General features: G+C 44.2%; 1 protein-coding gene across 1 annotated transcript in view; it reads left to right on the forward strand.

Annotated features, from left to right (window-relative positions):
- The window catches only part of ANO5 (anoctamin 5), a 102,603-nt gene that overhangs the window by 65,658 nt on the left and 21,595 nt on the right, over positions 1–15,350 (forward strand). Inside the window, 5 exon segments of the mRNA XM_018563018.1 lie at positions 3,937–4,011; positions 10,611–10,833; positions 12,533–12,702; positions 12,745–12,842; positions 13,276–13,406. Coding sequence (XP_018418520.1) covers positions 3,937–4,011; positions 10,611–10,833; positions 12,533–12,702; positions 12,745–12,842; positions 13,276–13,406 — 697 coding nt within the window.

Here is a 15,350-nt window from a genome sequence, read left to right on the forward strand (position 1 = left end):
CAAGATGAATATTTTACTGAAACATTCCTGTCTAATGAATCTGAGATTAAAGTGCCGCACTGAAAGTTCATCATCCCGATTATAATTTTATTCCATTATTGGAACAGATAAAAAAGATAAAATTTAGCAGAGAGCCCATCAGGGCTGCAGTATGAAGCCAATCAATACGAGCCCGCCCACACCTACATTTTTCCCATATACACTATATTGCTACAGCCCCTTAGTTCCAGTGAAGGGAACTCTTAAGGCATCAGCACACCAAGACATTTTGGACGCCTTCCCAGAAGAGTTGAAGCTGTTAGAGTGGCAAAGGGCGGGCCAACTCAATATTAAACATAACGTAAAGGCAGGCGTCCCAATACTTTTGGCAATATAGTGTACTTACACTCCAGAAGGCATATCCAAACTGCAGCTCGCTGTTAAATGTAGGGCTGGTCACATGACGGCATGAACGGTGCTTTGTTGCAAACTCCAAACTGCTTCATGCTGCAACTTGAGCTTGTTTTCCATTTGGTGCCACGAATGGCTTCATATGACGGAACCTTTCAGCACATCAAAATGACGTTTTTATTTGAATTACATTATATATATATATACATACATACATACATACATACATACTGTATATCTCACTGATGGCTCCCACTAAATTATTAACAATCAGAATCTGGTAGGACACAATTGACAGTCAAGCAGAATGATCACATGATTGGGAAGCCCAGGAAACGCCTCTGACGTTATTATGGGTTGGGGTCAAAGTTCACGTTGTGTGCAGCCATCTCCCGGCCTCTTTGATACTTGTTACAATCTAATTTTCTAATATATTATTTGTAAGTGGTTGTTGTTGTTTTTTCGTTCAGTGTCTCTGCAGGCGACATTAGGACGGAGTCATCGGATTGGAGATCGCTCTTTTAAATTTAAATTAACATTTTTCTTTTGGTTCATATAAATAGTATCGGTAACCTGACACAACGTAACATTTCTTTTATTCTCAATTTCCAGGTTTCTTACATTTTGTTTTCTTTTTTTACAGATTGGAATCCTCACATTACCAATAACATGAAATGTATAATTGAAGTGTCAGGTTGCCTAAAACTAATATCTCTGTCATTTTAGCTACACATAGAATTTGGCAAGTGATATCAAAGCCAAAAAGTTATTTCAAATGCTGCAGAAATCACTTACATTGGATGCAGCTCCTCGATGTTTAAAAGTTCTAGTTTCCTGGTCCCCTGAGCACTGGTCCTGACTTCCTGTTTAGGGTGGCTCCATTCCCTTTCCAGGGTCCTATGGAGCCCCCCAGTAAGCTGTGTGTGCTTTCACAGACACAGCAAGGCAAGCTATTCCCCTGGCCCCTGCTCCCCTAGTAGATGGACACCTGCTATATCCCGTGTGATCATATACTGGACATGGAGTTCAGGGAAGCAAAGCTGAGAGAGTTGGAGCTGCTCAGAAACATAATTACTATAAGTTCTTATGCAAACATTCTTACTGGGCAATATATACAGTATTTGTGATCTGGATTCATAATTGAAAAAAGTTTCAGAGTTTGAGACTACTTGAATGCTCCTTGATAATGGCTGCAGCAGGTGGAGCTTGGTGTGCAGTAGTCTTCCCCCCCCCCCACCAGAGAGGCTGGGAGAGGGCCGGTGGGTGATTGAACCTGCTTGCACACACCCAGAACTGACATATAGGTTTAGGCAGACTGACACTTACATTTTTTTTTTTTAACTCTAACAAGGCCGTTGGAAAAAATATTTGTACATTCTAACCATATAGGTTGGTGACATCTCTGATCTCGGCACAGTGGAGGCGGCCATATTGTAGATGGGAATCACCATGGTGCAGGTGGGGTCTTTGGGGCATGAAAAACGATACATAATACACAAATTGGCTTTAAATATAGACGCATAGTCAGCAGATTTCAGATTAGCAGCATGCGTTGGAAGTTGTGCCCCACATGCTGCATTACAGGAGACCCCGGGCATCTGGAGCTGTTATCAATTACAATGTATCAAACATGCAGAGCAGCACATGACTGCCCAGGTGACTCAAACATGTAGACTTGCCCATGTGTTGCTGGCTCTAAGAAGCATGTTCAGCCATCATTTACTGTTTTTTAATAAAGATGAATGCTCCACATCATGAATGAAGCTTACGAGATGGCCGCCCCGCTGTGTGCAGATCATGGGGTGTCGTTTTAATAGAGCCGGCCACAGTACTAGTAACGTGTTTTGCTTTGTTTTGTGTCTCACGGTCCCCCCCATCTCTGATGTGTCCTTCTGGTTTGTTACACATTCAGCCTTTCTGCATTTGTAGGAACTAGAAATGGTATTAAAGCGAAGTCCTGCCAATATCTGTGGCAAACTGTTGTTATGCTGGACCGCCATTTGCTTCTGGGTAAGAGGAGCCCCTGAAAGCTCAGCCAACGTCTCTGACCGATCACTAACCAGATTAACTTTTTCTGTTGGTTGTGCTATGAGATCTACAGGAAGAGGGTGGCAGCACTGGTGGTGTTCATGTCTCGCGGCTGTGTGGAATGGTAAAGAGCGCCCTGCCAGCCATCTTGTTATATCGCTCCAGAGATGTCAAATTTGCATTGTGGGAGAAATGTGCAGAGGAAACATTTTCTGTAGTACATACACAGGGGGGGAGGGGGGGTGCTTTTAAGATTTGCACATTCACTGCATTTAAATATTTTTATTTAGCTGGAGAATTATGAGGGAAGTGCTTTTCACTCAGCCTCATAATCTGAGCCGACCTGTGACAATGAGACTGTCACAGGTCGGCTCAGTAGATTGGGAAGTGAGCGAACACATACCGGCGCTCGCTCACTTCTCGATCTATCCGGGCAGAGAGCCGTGACTGGATTCCCCGCTCCGATCCTCCAGCGCTGACTGGCAGAACGGACGGGGGAAGGGGCGGATACAGCTGGCTCTGCCTCTAGATAGGCAGAGCCAGCTGTCACTCACGCAGCTGGGCGGATCCAGACATAATTGTTGGTATCCGCTCCGGCTGCGGCGTCTCAGTATACCGCGAGCTGTAGCTCCCTATATACTGAGCTTTGGGTGACGGGAGGACGCTAGTTTGTGTCCTCCCGTTACCCTTAGGAGAACTATGGGGAAAAGCCCTGACCCCACAGTTCTCCTTTAAACTTAAGCCCCGTTCACATTGAGCGATTTACCGCGCGGTAATTCCCGCGGTCAAATTACCGCGCGATATCGCGCTCCAATGCATTTCAATGGGGCAAAGGGTCCTGCTGTCGCGGGTCGTGTGTCGCTACAGCAGAACCCTTTTTGGAGCGGATTTAGCCGCGATTCAAGCTTGCTCAATGCAAGCTTGAACGCGATATCGCGCGTCAAATCTCGCGAAAAAGCTAGCGAAAAAGCAAAAGTTTTGGGTGGACTCACCCTTTAAGTGTTAAAATGGCTACGCATGATAGAAAAAGAAATATTGTGTTAGATTTAAGCAATCCCCTGTGTACAAAAAAAACTAATCAGGAAGATCAGAACTGCTACATGATGCAGCTTCGAGAGGCGAGCGAACGCCGGTATGTGTTCACTCACTTCCCGATCTACTGAGCCGACCTGTGACAGTCTCATTGTCACAGGTCGGCTCGAACTCTGAGGATGAGTGAAAATCACTCGCCTCATAATTCTCCTTTTAAGTTAGAGATAAATGAAGTGTTGCTAATATTTTAGAGTTTAGATGCTGAAGGACAACGGTGTCCTGCTATGGTTTTCCATGTGCAGTCATTTCTGATCAGGGTACCCCATTTGTTTCTGAGCTGATTGGGCTCCACGCGCAGTAACAAGATGGCTTCTCTCCTGCTTTTACCTTCACACAGTTCCAGCTTTATACGTCTTACATTCTCCTTTTGTGGTGAGTGCCTTTACTCCATGGTGAATTGTGGCCTTGCTTGCTTGACTATTTCAGGAAATGGAGCCTTTTTTGCCTTTAACTAGCAAGGCAGTACGGTTCTGCTTCTCAGGAACCACAGTGCTATTCTGGGTGAGACGATTTTATTTATCTCTAATACTTCCTTAACATCTGTCTGTGGGGTTTCCATGTTTTCTGTCTTCTGGTGTCCTTTTCCGCTCTTACGTGCTTTCCTATCAATTCTATTCTCAAACCACAAATCAGTTGTGGTTTCCCTTGTTCAAACAAGTGCCAATTGATCAAAAGGTAAAATCAAGTTGTGCCGACCTGGACATTCACAGCCAAATGTGACCACTCAACATCGTTCTAGGGATAAAGAAGTTGGTGCTCCACTATGACCGCATACACATTCAGTCCATGAACACAAATGGGCTTAGAGACGTTTCCACTTGCTGGTTTTGAGGCAGAGGTTGTTCAGCCTCTGAAGTTGACAATCAACATGTCTGCACTGGTACTCAAAAAGTATCTGTGCATCCCTAATAAAAATGATAAAGTAAAAAGATAAATAAAAAATCTAAAAATAATTAAATTGATTAAAAAATAATTAAACAAATACAAATTTACAAAAATAAGAAGAAATAAAAATAAAGAAACAGTAAAAAAAAAATTGAAACTAGCCTTGGGGCAGCAAGGAGAGTAAATCCGGCCCTGCTTATATTACTTAATTATTATTAGATTAAACCTGATCTGCTTAATTGGGGTACCCCGGCTGATTTTAAATGAAATGCTATATGGTTCAGTCTCTTGCCCATTCTTTACAGTTCTCCAGGACCCTTTTTCCGGTGTGATGCAGACCAGCCTCGAAAGCCCATTGCTTTTCTGTAGATGTCACAGCCTTGCAGTACCATGCAGGCCAAAGATAGTTAGCAGCTTGCTTATAAGTAGTCTTGAACCTGCTTTGTGACCATTTTAAATCTGGGCCTCAAACCACGCAAGAACTGCATGTGGCAGTGTGCAAGTAGTTTTCTTCCATAGCCTAAGAACAATGACCAGGAAAATGTACTTTCTCCAAGGACCTACAGCAGCCTTTCTCAGCCTTGGTTCCCTGGGACACTAGGGTTCCTTCTGAGGTTGCTGGGGGTTCCTTGAGCAATAAGCAATGTTTAATTGAACACACACACACACACGCACACACACTGACTACCAATGTAGGGGGTCACTTCTACTCTGACCACCAACACAAGGGGTCACTTCTACACTGGCCACCAATGTAGGGCATAATTTTTAATCTGTCCACTAATGTAGGGGGTCACTTCTGCACTGACCACTGATGTTGGGGTATTCAACAATTTTGTTGTACAAGGCAGGAAGGACTGTTTAAAATATGATCTTCCCTGGATATAAAATACTCTAGATACACCACTCTAATGCACCATAGGTAGGGATGCACCATAGGTAGGGATGCACCATAGGTAGGGATGCACCGATACCGGTACTCACCCAAATGCTCCCGATACTTATCCTGACACCGGAACCTCCGGTATCAGGAAGCCAGGAGGTGAGTCATTATCCACCCCCAGCTTCCCTGGTCACCATGGAGCTGGCTTCCCGGCCAATCAGGAAGTCGGGGGTGGATAATGACCCACCTCCCGGCTTCTTGATTGGCCGGGAAGCTGGCTTCATGCGATGAGGGAGCATGGAGCCGGCTTCCTGGCCAATGAGGAAGCCGAACTGCGTGTAATGACTCGTTGCACTGCTTGCTGATTGGTCAGGAAACTGGCCAATCAGGAAGCCGGGCGGCAAGTCATTGCCCCCCCCCCAGCTTCCTGATTGGCCAGAAAGCTGTCTCCATGCTTCCTCGTCAACTGGCAATAAGGTAGCATGGAGCCGGCTTCCCGGCTAGTCAGGAAGCCGGGTGGCAAGTCATTACATGCCGCCCGGCTTCCTTAATGGGACTTTCTGTATCGATATTCTGTATCGGTGAGTGGCGAAAAAAATACCGGTGCTCGATATCTAAAAAACTGTATCGGTGCATCCCTAATAATAATCATTTTTAGCAGGGGTTCTCTGAGACCTGATAGTTATTTTAGGGGTTCCTTCTGGGTAAGAAGTTTGAGGACTGCCCTAGAGGCAACCCGTTTAAAGGGGGTAACAATATGCCAATAGCTAGGGCCAAATAGACACCTTATCTGTGCTTTGTGAACCTTTTAGATGTGTTTTGGTAACATAGTTTGGGCCGGGTCTTCACTCGTATGGTGCATTGGGGAATGCGGTTTGCTCTGAAGGTCCAGGTCTGCTGTACGCCAAACATTCACAGTGGAGGCCGGAATGGGCATCACTTGTCCCACCCTTGTATCGGCATAACATATTAATAAATGACTGCCTGTACATGGGGGAGACGTTCTTCTTGTTTAACTCGGGAACCACAATATACTGATTTGTTTTTTTCTCCAATCATTTTACAAAATATGCCAAACTAATGCACGATTAACGATGTTGCTAACTTGTCTAAATGATTCCTAATTGCTACAATATAAAAAAAAGTTAAACCAAAATACTGTATAATTTTCTGTTGCTTAATTTAAGTTAAAACCTTTTATTTTGTTTTGCATAGAGCTGGAGAGGGTTGGAGCCTCTGTCAGGTTTTTATTGCTATCTGTGCCCCTGTTGAGAAGATGTTCCCCCTCTCTAGGAGAGGAAGTGATAGAAAAATCTCTCTAAGGGGCACAGACAGAAACATGTTTAGTAAAGCGGGGAAGGGTTGGAATGCAAGGTGATATTTTATTGCCATCTGTGCCGCCTTGTTCCATTCACATCCGCTCCCCTATTTCTTGTTCTGGTGTCAGAGAGACAGGAAATAAGCAAAATATCCCCAATGAGGGCACGGAAATAAAAACTTGATCATTGAGTAAGGAATAGAAGCGCTACTCTGCATATAAGAGTAATTTAAAATGGCCAAGGAAAAGCCGATGTGTTGTGGGGGTTGTGCAATTCCCCCCTTCTTCAGGGCTATGAAACCGTAAATATAATCAAATCAGTATTACAATACTAAGAAAAGTTCACATGTAAAAAGAAATACTTGTAAATTGTTATAAGGAACTCGTAACAAATGAATTAGAAATTAAAATTGAGGGTTCATTTATCCACTTGTGTCCGGTTAAGGAAGTAATAGTAATTTATATAACCTTCTATATCAGACCACCAGATAAAAGATGGTGTATATAATGTATGCCCGCCGTTTTTATAATATACTATCTTTAGATCCGGTGGTCTGACTATATACTGACTTTATAAATTGCAATTATTTATTTATTGTATTATATCATAGCATGTACATGGATAAAACGTCTATTTTAATTCCCAATTTAAGATTAAAGGAGAACTATGAGGTGAGAGATTTTCAGTCATCCTCATAGTTCTAGCCGACCTGTGACAATGAGACTTTCACAGGTCGGCTCAATAGACCGGGAAGTGAGAGAACACATACCGTGGCTCGCTCACTTTTCGGTCATCTTCCTGCAGAGAGCCGTGGCTGTCAGTCCCCCGCAGGGATTCCCCCCTCCCAGATCCGATTCTGCAGCGGAGGGGGCGGGTACAGCTGGCTCTGCTTTTAGATTGGTCAGAGCCAGCTGTCAGTCACGCAGCTTGGTGGATCTCGACAGTAACGTCAGGATCCATCCCAGCTGCGGCGTCTCAGTATAATGCGAGCTGTAGCTCCCTATATACTGAGCCTAGGGTGACGGGAGGACGCTAGTATATGTCCTCCTGTGACCCTAAGGAGAACTATGGGGGAAAAGCCCTGAGTCCATTGTTCTCCTTTAATGGATAATTCATCTTTAATTATATTTTCAGATTTCTTTATAATAATTTATATAGATTTTTTAAATTAACTTTTAATAGTGTTCTAATATTGGTTTGATTTAGATATTGATTATATTTTGGGATTCACCGATACCGGTGCTTCTGCCGGCTCCAAGTTGTCTGGCTGGCTTAATTGTGCTTGGCCGGTAAACCGGCTTCCCAGCCAATCAGCATTGAGCCGGCTTCCCAGCCAATCAGCATTGAGCCGGCTTCCCAGCCAATCAGCATTGAGCCGGCTTCCCAGCCAATCAGCATTGAGCCGGCTTCCCAGCCAATCAGCATTGAGCTGGCTTCCCAGCTAATCAGCATCGAGCCGGCTTCCCGGCCATCAGGAAGCCAGGCAGCGAGTAAGGACACGCCTGATTGGCCGGGAATCCAGCTTGATGCTGATTGGCTGGAAAACCGGCTTCCCAGCCAATCGGGAAGCTGGGAGGCAGGTCATTACTCGCGACCCAGCTTTCCGATCGCACTGGAAGCTGGCTCTATGTTCCTCTGACCAGAAGTTCCGGTATCGGGGAAGGTATTAGAGCATTTGTACGAGTACTCGCCCAAATACTCGGTATCGGCACTGATACTAGTATCGATATCGGTGCAATCGCTAATTAGATTTTTAGATTTATAGCCCTGAAGAACGGCCACTTCCACAGCCTCCAAAATACATTGAGGGGGATTTATCAAAACTCTGGAGCACACAGATTCTGGAGCAGCCAATCCGCTTCTCTCTCCGTCTGCTCCAGATTTGATCATTTTCCCGCATTGGCGTTTCTTTTGGCTCTTTTAAATAAATGATTACTTTGGACTCTTACTGTATACGTGGACTGGCTGCTTCTGTTCCTGATTCTACCACCATTTTCTCCTAAGGTCCACTCACAGAGGTCCTCGGACAAATAGAAATAAGAACCTGACAGAGATTTCCATTTTTTCTGCTCTATTTAAAACTAAAAAAAAATACAAAAATGTTTTTCAATTGTTAACAGATTAAAGAGATTTTGTAAATGCAGCAAATTTAGAAACTCATCTGAATTGCGCAGTAAAAGTGCAATAATATCTCTTTCCACTTTTATAAATGGACCCCTGAAACGTAATGACTTTTGTCTTCCATCTCTCCCCTTTCTTCTCCAACTTTATTTGGTATACATTTTTTGATTGCTGTCATTGCCAGAGGTCCCCAGAGCATTTCTTATTAGGTATTGGGCAGGTTTAAAAGCCATTGATCTGGGGGGTCACCCAGCTCCGGGAGAGATCCGGGCTTTTTTACAGGGCAGCTGAAGCCGTCTCATGTGTACTGAACGCAGTGAAAAGTCATGCAACTCATTGACTTACAGTCATTGGGGTATGTGTGAGAGGGAGGTTGACCAGGTTGGTACCACACAGAAGGTCTTCAGCTGGACTGTCAAAGTTGGTCTTTCATGTGTGAGCTCTACCTCTACTTTTGGTAAGCCTGTCCTTTAAATATACCCACATTACTGATTGTAGGCCGCACACTATAATACATAACTTCATCATTGGCTTCCTGATTGTGTGGCCCACCCGGCACCGCACAGCCTTGTCAAAATATCCTGCTCGGGTACTGCCGAGAGTGCACACATACCACATCCCCCCGTTCCGTCCCATGGATGGTCCTTACTCAAGAGGGCCCCTAGCCTTCCAGTCAAGGATGAACCATTGATAGGATGGAATGGGGGTGTGTGTAGGCACAGCACCCAACTGGGACATTTTGGGGTACAGAGACTGTGCGGCACCAGGCAGGGGAGTGGGGATGAAGGTTACCATTGTAGTGTGCAGGCTTTAATGGAGGGGGGTACTTAAGGAACTTCACTAAAGATCAAGTGGTCCTTCAAAGTGAACACTGCCAACCATTTGACATTTTTAAAAGTCCCCCCAAAGGACGAGCGCCTCCAAAATGTGATTTTGCCTTTGTCGGCCAGAAAAGCCTCTTCTGTCTGATCCTGTAATCACTACGGGCCATGTGACATCAACGATCAAAGAGACCACTTAGCGGCTCTTGTGATGTCACTTCCTCTCTGGCCCGAAACATTGCAGAATTTTGCTCGCTGATGGTGGATTGACGATTTGCTGGTTGTTCAGCAAGGAAGTGACACAGCAGGAGTAGGGTGGGGGGGTCTCTTTAGCAATCCTGTTGCCGGCCAGTTTGCAGCCAGCAACAGGATCTGGAAATGGCGCAACTGACTCAACCAGCATCTGGGCTAAAGTCTACCCACCCCCAGTCTTGGGAGGGGGCCTCTATGGCCAGTAGGAGGGCTTCCATGGTGGGGCAATCAGGAAAGTTCACCTCTTAGTAATATAGTGAAACCAGAAGCAGAAGGGCACACAGGAGAGGCTTTTCTGGCTGACAAAAGTGATAGCGAGAACCTCCTTATTATTAGGAAGGACTTTTACTCGAAAGCTGAAATTCTCATTCTGCTGTCTGGCTGTCATGCTGATCCTTGGACTTCAGTTCTCTGAGTCTCGAACAAATACACAGATATGAACTTCTGATTTTTCTGCTCCGTATAGATGTTCCTGATTCGTGACCCAGAGAGTAGAATGGCTGGCAGGTTCACTTTAAGAAGTTTTGGGGAATCCTTATTATGTATTGCTGTATATGTGGCAATGTTGGTACCCCCTTCTGTTGGAGTCGGTGGACAGCTTCAACATTTATAGTCATACATAAAGCTGACACCCGAGTGCTGGAAAATGTTTTCCGGTGCTTGAAATTGGCAGGAAATTGACATCATTTGATCCCGCCCCAACCTACCCAGAAAGGAGAGATTCATTTCTGGGTGGTTTCCCATTTTTTGGTCTCTTTTCATGTTTGTCATCAGTTTTAACCCTTCACAGACACTAACCCTCTGCCGTGTGTCCTCCAGATCTTACTTATCATAGCCAGTATGATCGCCATTATAGTATACCGGCTGGCGGTCTACGCCGCGTTCGCCAGCGTTATGGAAAACAACCACTCGCTGCAGCCAATTAGCGGACTGCTCACCCCTCAGCTGGCGACCTCGGTGACCGCGTCCTGCCTGAACTTTATCATCATCATGATCCTCAACTTCCTGTACGAGCGGGTGGCCATTTGGATTACTGACATGGGTAAGAGAAACTAAAATCTCAGCATGGAGATGAGAACTGACCATGATCAATAACTCTCTATACATCCCAATCGTCCTGTGAATGTCATTAGTACCTATACCTTCTTTGCAGCTTGAATGTAATATCAGGAAAATACCGCATTTTGGCCACTAGCAGGAGCTAAGAAGCATAAGAAAGGAATACTTTTTGCTATGCTCATGAGCGCCATCTAGTGGCCATAATGTGGTATTGTCCTGTTACGTTCTAGGACATAAAAGAAGCCAGCAGGAGCTTTATCCAGCCAGTTCCAGCTGACTTACTTTATTAATATTGTAAGAATCAGGCACAAGCATGACGTATTCCGACTTCTAGGACTAAATGAATGCGTTTTATGTTTAGTGCTGAACATTATAGAACCTGTCGCTGTTCTGAGCAGGAATTTGTCATCAGAGCCGACCTCTGTCTACAAGGCAGCTTCAAACAACTCAGACCGAGTGAAGACATCCATAGCAGACTTGTGTGAAGGGTTAATATGTGTTTGTTACATTTGATCTCCCTTTGAGAACTAGTCGCACACACGTGTCAGAATCCGCAGGAGGAACAATCTGTTCTCAGATGGATTTCTCGTTGCAGAAGACTGCATGGCTGCTTAAAGTGACACTAAACTCCAGACTTAAATCCTAAAAATACATGCAAGTTCCTGAACTCAGAACAACAATGTATCTTATTTGTGTATCACTCGGCTGTAGATCCTCCAATCATCTCTGACACCGTGCTTCTAAATAAGATACATTGTTGTTCAGAGTTCAGGGATTGGAATGTATTTTTAAGATTTAACTCCTGAGTTTAGTGTCACTTTAAAGTATAACTAAAGGCTCCTGTATGACAGTCCAAACAAGTACAAATTCCATATACTATATGGTGCACAAACCTCATAAAGGGAATAAAAAGCTTCATTTACCTTCCCCAACTGAGCCAAATCCAACTTAAAAAGTGTCTCACCCTTCCCCCTCCCAGACACTGCAGCTCATAGTGGGAAGTTTTTTTTCTCGAATAGAATGAACGCATAAACACCCAAAGTGTTTCGGGAGTCTGAAAGCACAAACCTATAAATAACATAATCAGGGTCCATTTACATGCAAAGGATAAACATGACAAAATAAGAGTGAAATGTATTATTATTAATTAATAAGTTACATACTGATACAGTTAATATATTAAACAGAATGTAATAATAGAGTGAAATAAAATGTTTTATATTGTGTAGTATTATAATACAATTTTGTATCTTATTTATAATGATATCCTATGAGATGATGACATCCTATGGACACCATTTGGTCCGGCTCTCCTGTTGTGTTTTTACATTTTGAGTCACATTATGAGCACCCGCTGAAGGGGAGCCTTGTTTTATGTGAGCAGCTTCTCCAGAGCCACTGAGCTCATTGAATGATTTAAGTTTTCTCCGTTTTATTAAACAAATAAGTTTTGAAGTCCCGGGGCCTCTTTAATATGTATTTTTGTTTCTTTATGACGAATTGAAGGGTTCCAAGAAAGCTTTTCCGGGCTTGGTAAATGCCTCCTGTAGCAGATGCTCTGCAAACTAGAGTAGATATGCTAATGCAATGCCCATGTGTTTTCAGTCCTCCTGCAGACATGGTCTAGAAGAGACCGTCACCAACATTTACTACAACCTAAAATGTTTCTTTTTCCCTGACAGAGGTCCCCAGGACGCATCTGGAGTATGAGAACCGACTCACCATGAAGATGTTCCTCTTCCAGTTCGTCAACTACTATTCTTCTTGCTTCTACGTGGCCTTCTTCAAGGGCAAGTTTGTGGGCTTCCCCGGAGGGTACACCTACATGTTCAACCAGTGGAGGAATGAGGAGGTGAGAACAAGGGAATTTTTCTTTGATTTTTGACATTTGTAGTGCGACCCGGCCGGCTGTCTCATAGAACTGACCACGCAGCTCACCATCGTGATGGCTGGAAAGCAGATCTGGGGGAACATCCAAGAAGCTTTTGTGCCGTGAGTAAAATCGTTCAATTGATTTTGTTTATTTTTTCCTTCCTTGGTCTCTTATCTCTCAATATAATGTCGATTTAATTTATGAATAAAACCTATTTTTTTATTATATTCCTTATTTCAGACCCAGTGATCTCTATGCAATGCAGGAAGATCACGGCTGGTGGGAGGGGCTGGCAGGAAGCTGTACATAGCTTCCTGAAATCATCACAGCACCCTGCCTCAGTACTCCTCATAAGAGCCCTCAGCCTTGATGCAAGCAGTGGGCGGGCTCTTGGGAGGAGTTATGCAAATATCACAATGCCTTGATGGGTGGGTTTCAGTCTGGAGGAGTGGGCGTTCCTAGGCAGGCTCTAGGACCCTGTACAACTATGCAAAACTGAAGGGAAGTTTTGGAGTTAAGCTTTGTTTATCATTGGTTGTCTGGATTTCACAGGTGGATCTGGAACTGGTGGGGGCGTCGGAGGGCCAGGAACACCCCAGAGAACCTATACAGCCGTTGGGAGCAGGACTTTGACCTGCAAATCTTCGGACAGTTGGGTCTTTTCTATGAATACCTGGAAATGGGTAAGATGGATACTTGTCTGCACTGTGTGGAAGGGTTGGAGCCCCTGTCGGGTTTTATTGCTGTATATGTCCTCTCTGTGTATCCGGTGACCATTGTCACCGCCACAGAAAATGATAGGAAATCCAAAAGGTTTCAGGTGTCGCCAAAATAGGAGGGGGAATAGGACACCTATCTAAGAGGGTGCTTTCCTTACATTGGAGAGATTTCCTCATCTCTAGAGCAACAAATAACAGCTCCTCATTAAGTCAATGTAGAGCCCCCAGTCCCATGGTATACTATGTCATGTAATCTGGATCCGGCCACTCGGTGTATATAATAATCTGGCCACTCGGTGTATATAATAATCCGGCCGCTCAGTGTATATAATAATCCGGCCACTCGGTGTATATAATAATCCGGCCACTCGGTGTATTTGGGGGGTGTTGTGCAGTTGTATATCAACAATTGTACCGTATTCTATAATTTACACATTTATTTCTATTTTTAATTTTTTCATTCTTTTAGGGATTTAGACATTTTCTTTCAGGGGGTTTTGTTTGTTGTGTTAAACAAGAAAACAACATACAGGGCTTCTAAGCTGTAAACATTTTTGGCTTTAAATGCAGTTTAAGAAGTTTCAGATCGGGGGAATATTCGAGCCTATAGTAACCCCACAACCTCCGAGTGTGATCCTGTGGGGGTGCTGGACCCAAATGGTTAATGTGAACCTTCAGTGTAAGGCCCATTCACACCATGGCGACAGCGTTCCAGCGTGTTTTACGCTAGATTTTGCGTGTTTTTAATGGGTGTTTCAGCGCATTTTCCGTTCCTATGTGAGCGCGTTTATTCCGCTCGTCTCAATTGTCTAATGAGAAGCCGGCTCAGCTGCAAAAATACGCTGAACAACGCGCAACAACGATCAGCGCGTTTCCATTGAAGTCTATGGGGCAAAAGGAGCTGATCAGCTCCACAAAAGCAGCTCGGTGGGTATTTCAAGCGACGGGTATATTTGGACGCGCAATTCAGCACAAATCCCACAGGAATACATGAGATTTTCATGTGTATGCGTTTCAACGCGCAAAAAAAAGGGACGCCGAAACGCCTTGGTGTGAACGGGGCCTAAAGTAGGATATGAATAAAGTGGAGTGGAGTGACTCGGGAGTCTAGAGGGAAATATAGATTAAGGGACTTCTGGGGGAAGGAGACCCACACCGATGGTAGAGAGTCAGATAAGAGGACACAAAATCCAGCTGCTTATTACATCATAAAACATCCAAAACTACCAGGTTCCGGTTCCCCTTGATCACGGATCTCTGTATGCTGGGGAAATGGAATGAAGTCAGACTCAAGAGTTCCGCAATGATATATTGTGTTGGATTTGTAGATGTGCAGGACTTGTGGCCTAAACCTGGGTTCACACCTAGGCATATCGAATATGCGCGTTTCCGAGGGCTACTTGGCTGTATCCCGATGGAAACGCGCGACAAAAACGCCCCAAAGAAGCTCCTGCACTTCTTTGGGCGTAGGACGTTTTGTAGCGCGTTCATACGGCCTGTAATACGCCCAGGTGTGAACCATACCCATAGGAAATAATGGGATTTCGGTGTTTGAGCGTTTTGCAGAGCGTTCGAACGCGCTACAAAGCGCCCAAGGTGTGAACCGGGCCTCACTGTGTGAGAGACATTTACTCACTGCTTAACCTTCTCCCCAGCTCATATTTACACTTCCTCACGAACAACTGTATGATCGCGAGACCTGACAGTTCGTTATGCCAAAATTCTTAAAAAAGAGTTATCTGTTTAGCTTCTGGACTGAATAAATATTTCCTATTGGTTAATCACCATAATATATCCCATGTAGAGGTGTCCACCGAAATGGAAATGTTAAAAAACGAAATTTAAAAAATTGTCAAACCGATAACGAAAATGCTTTTTATTTTATTTTTTTCATATTTTTTAAATATT

The sequence above is a fragment of the Nanorana parkeri genome, unplaced genomic scaffold (assembly GCF_000935625.1).
Source record: "Nanorana parkeri isolate BGI_ZX_2015 unplaced genomic scaffold, ASM93562v1 scaffold622, whole genome shotgun sequence".
Lineage (NCBI taxonomy): Eukaryota > Metazoa > Chordata > Amphibia > Anura > Dicroglossidae > Nanorana > Nanorana parkeri.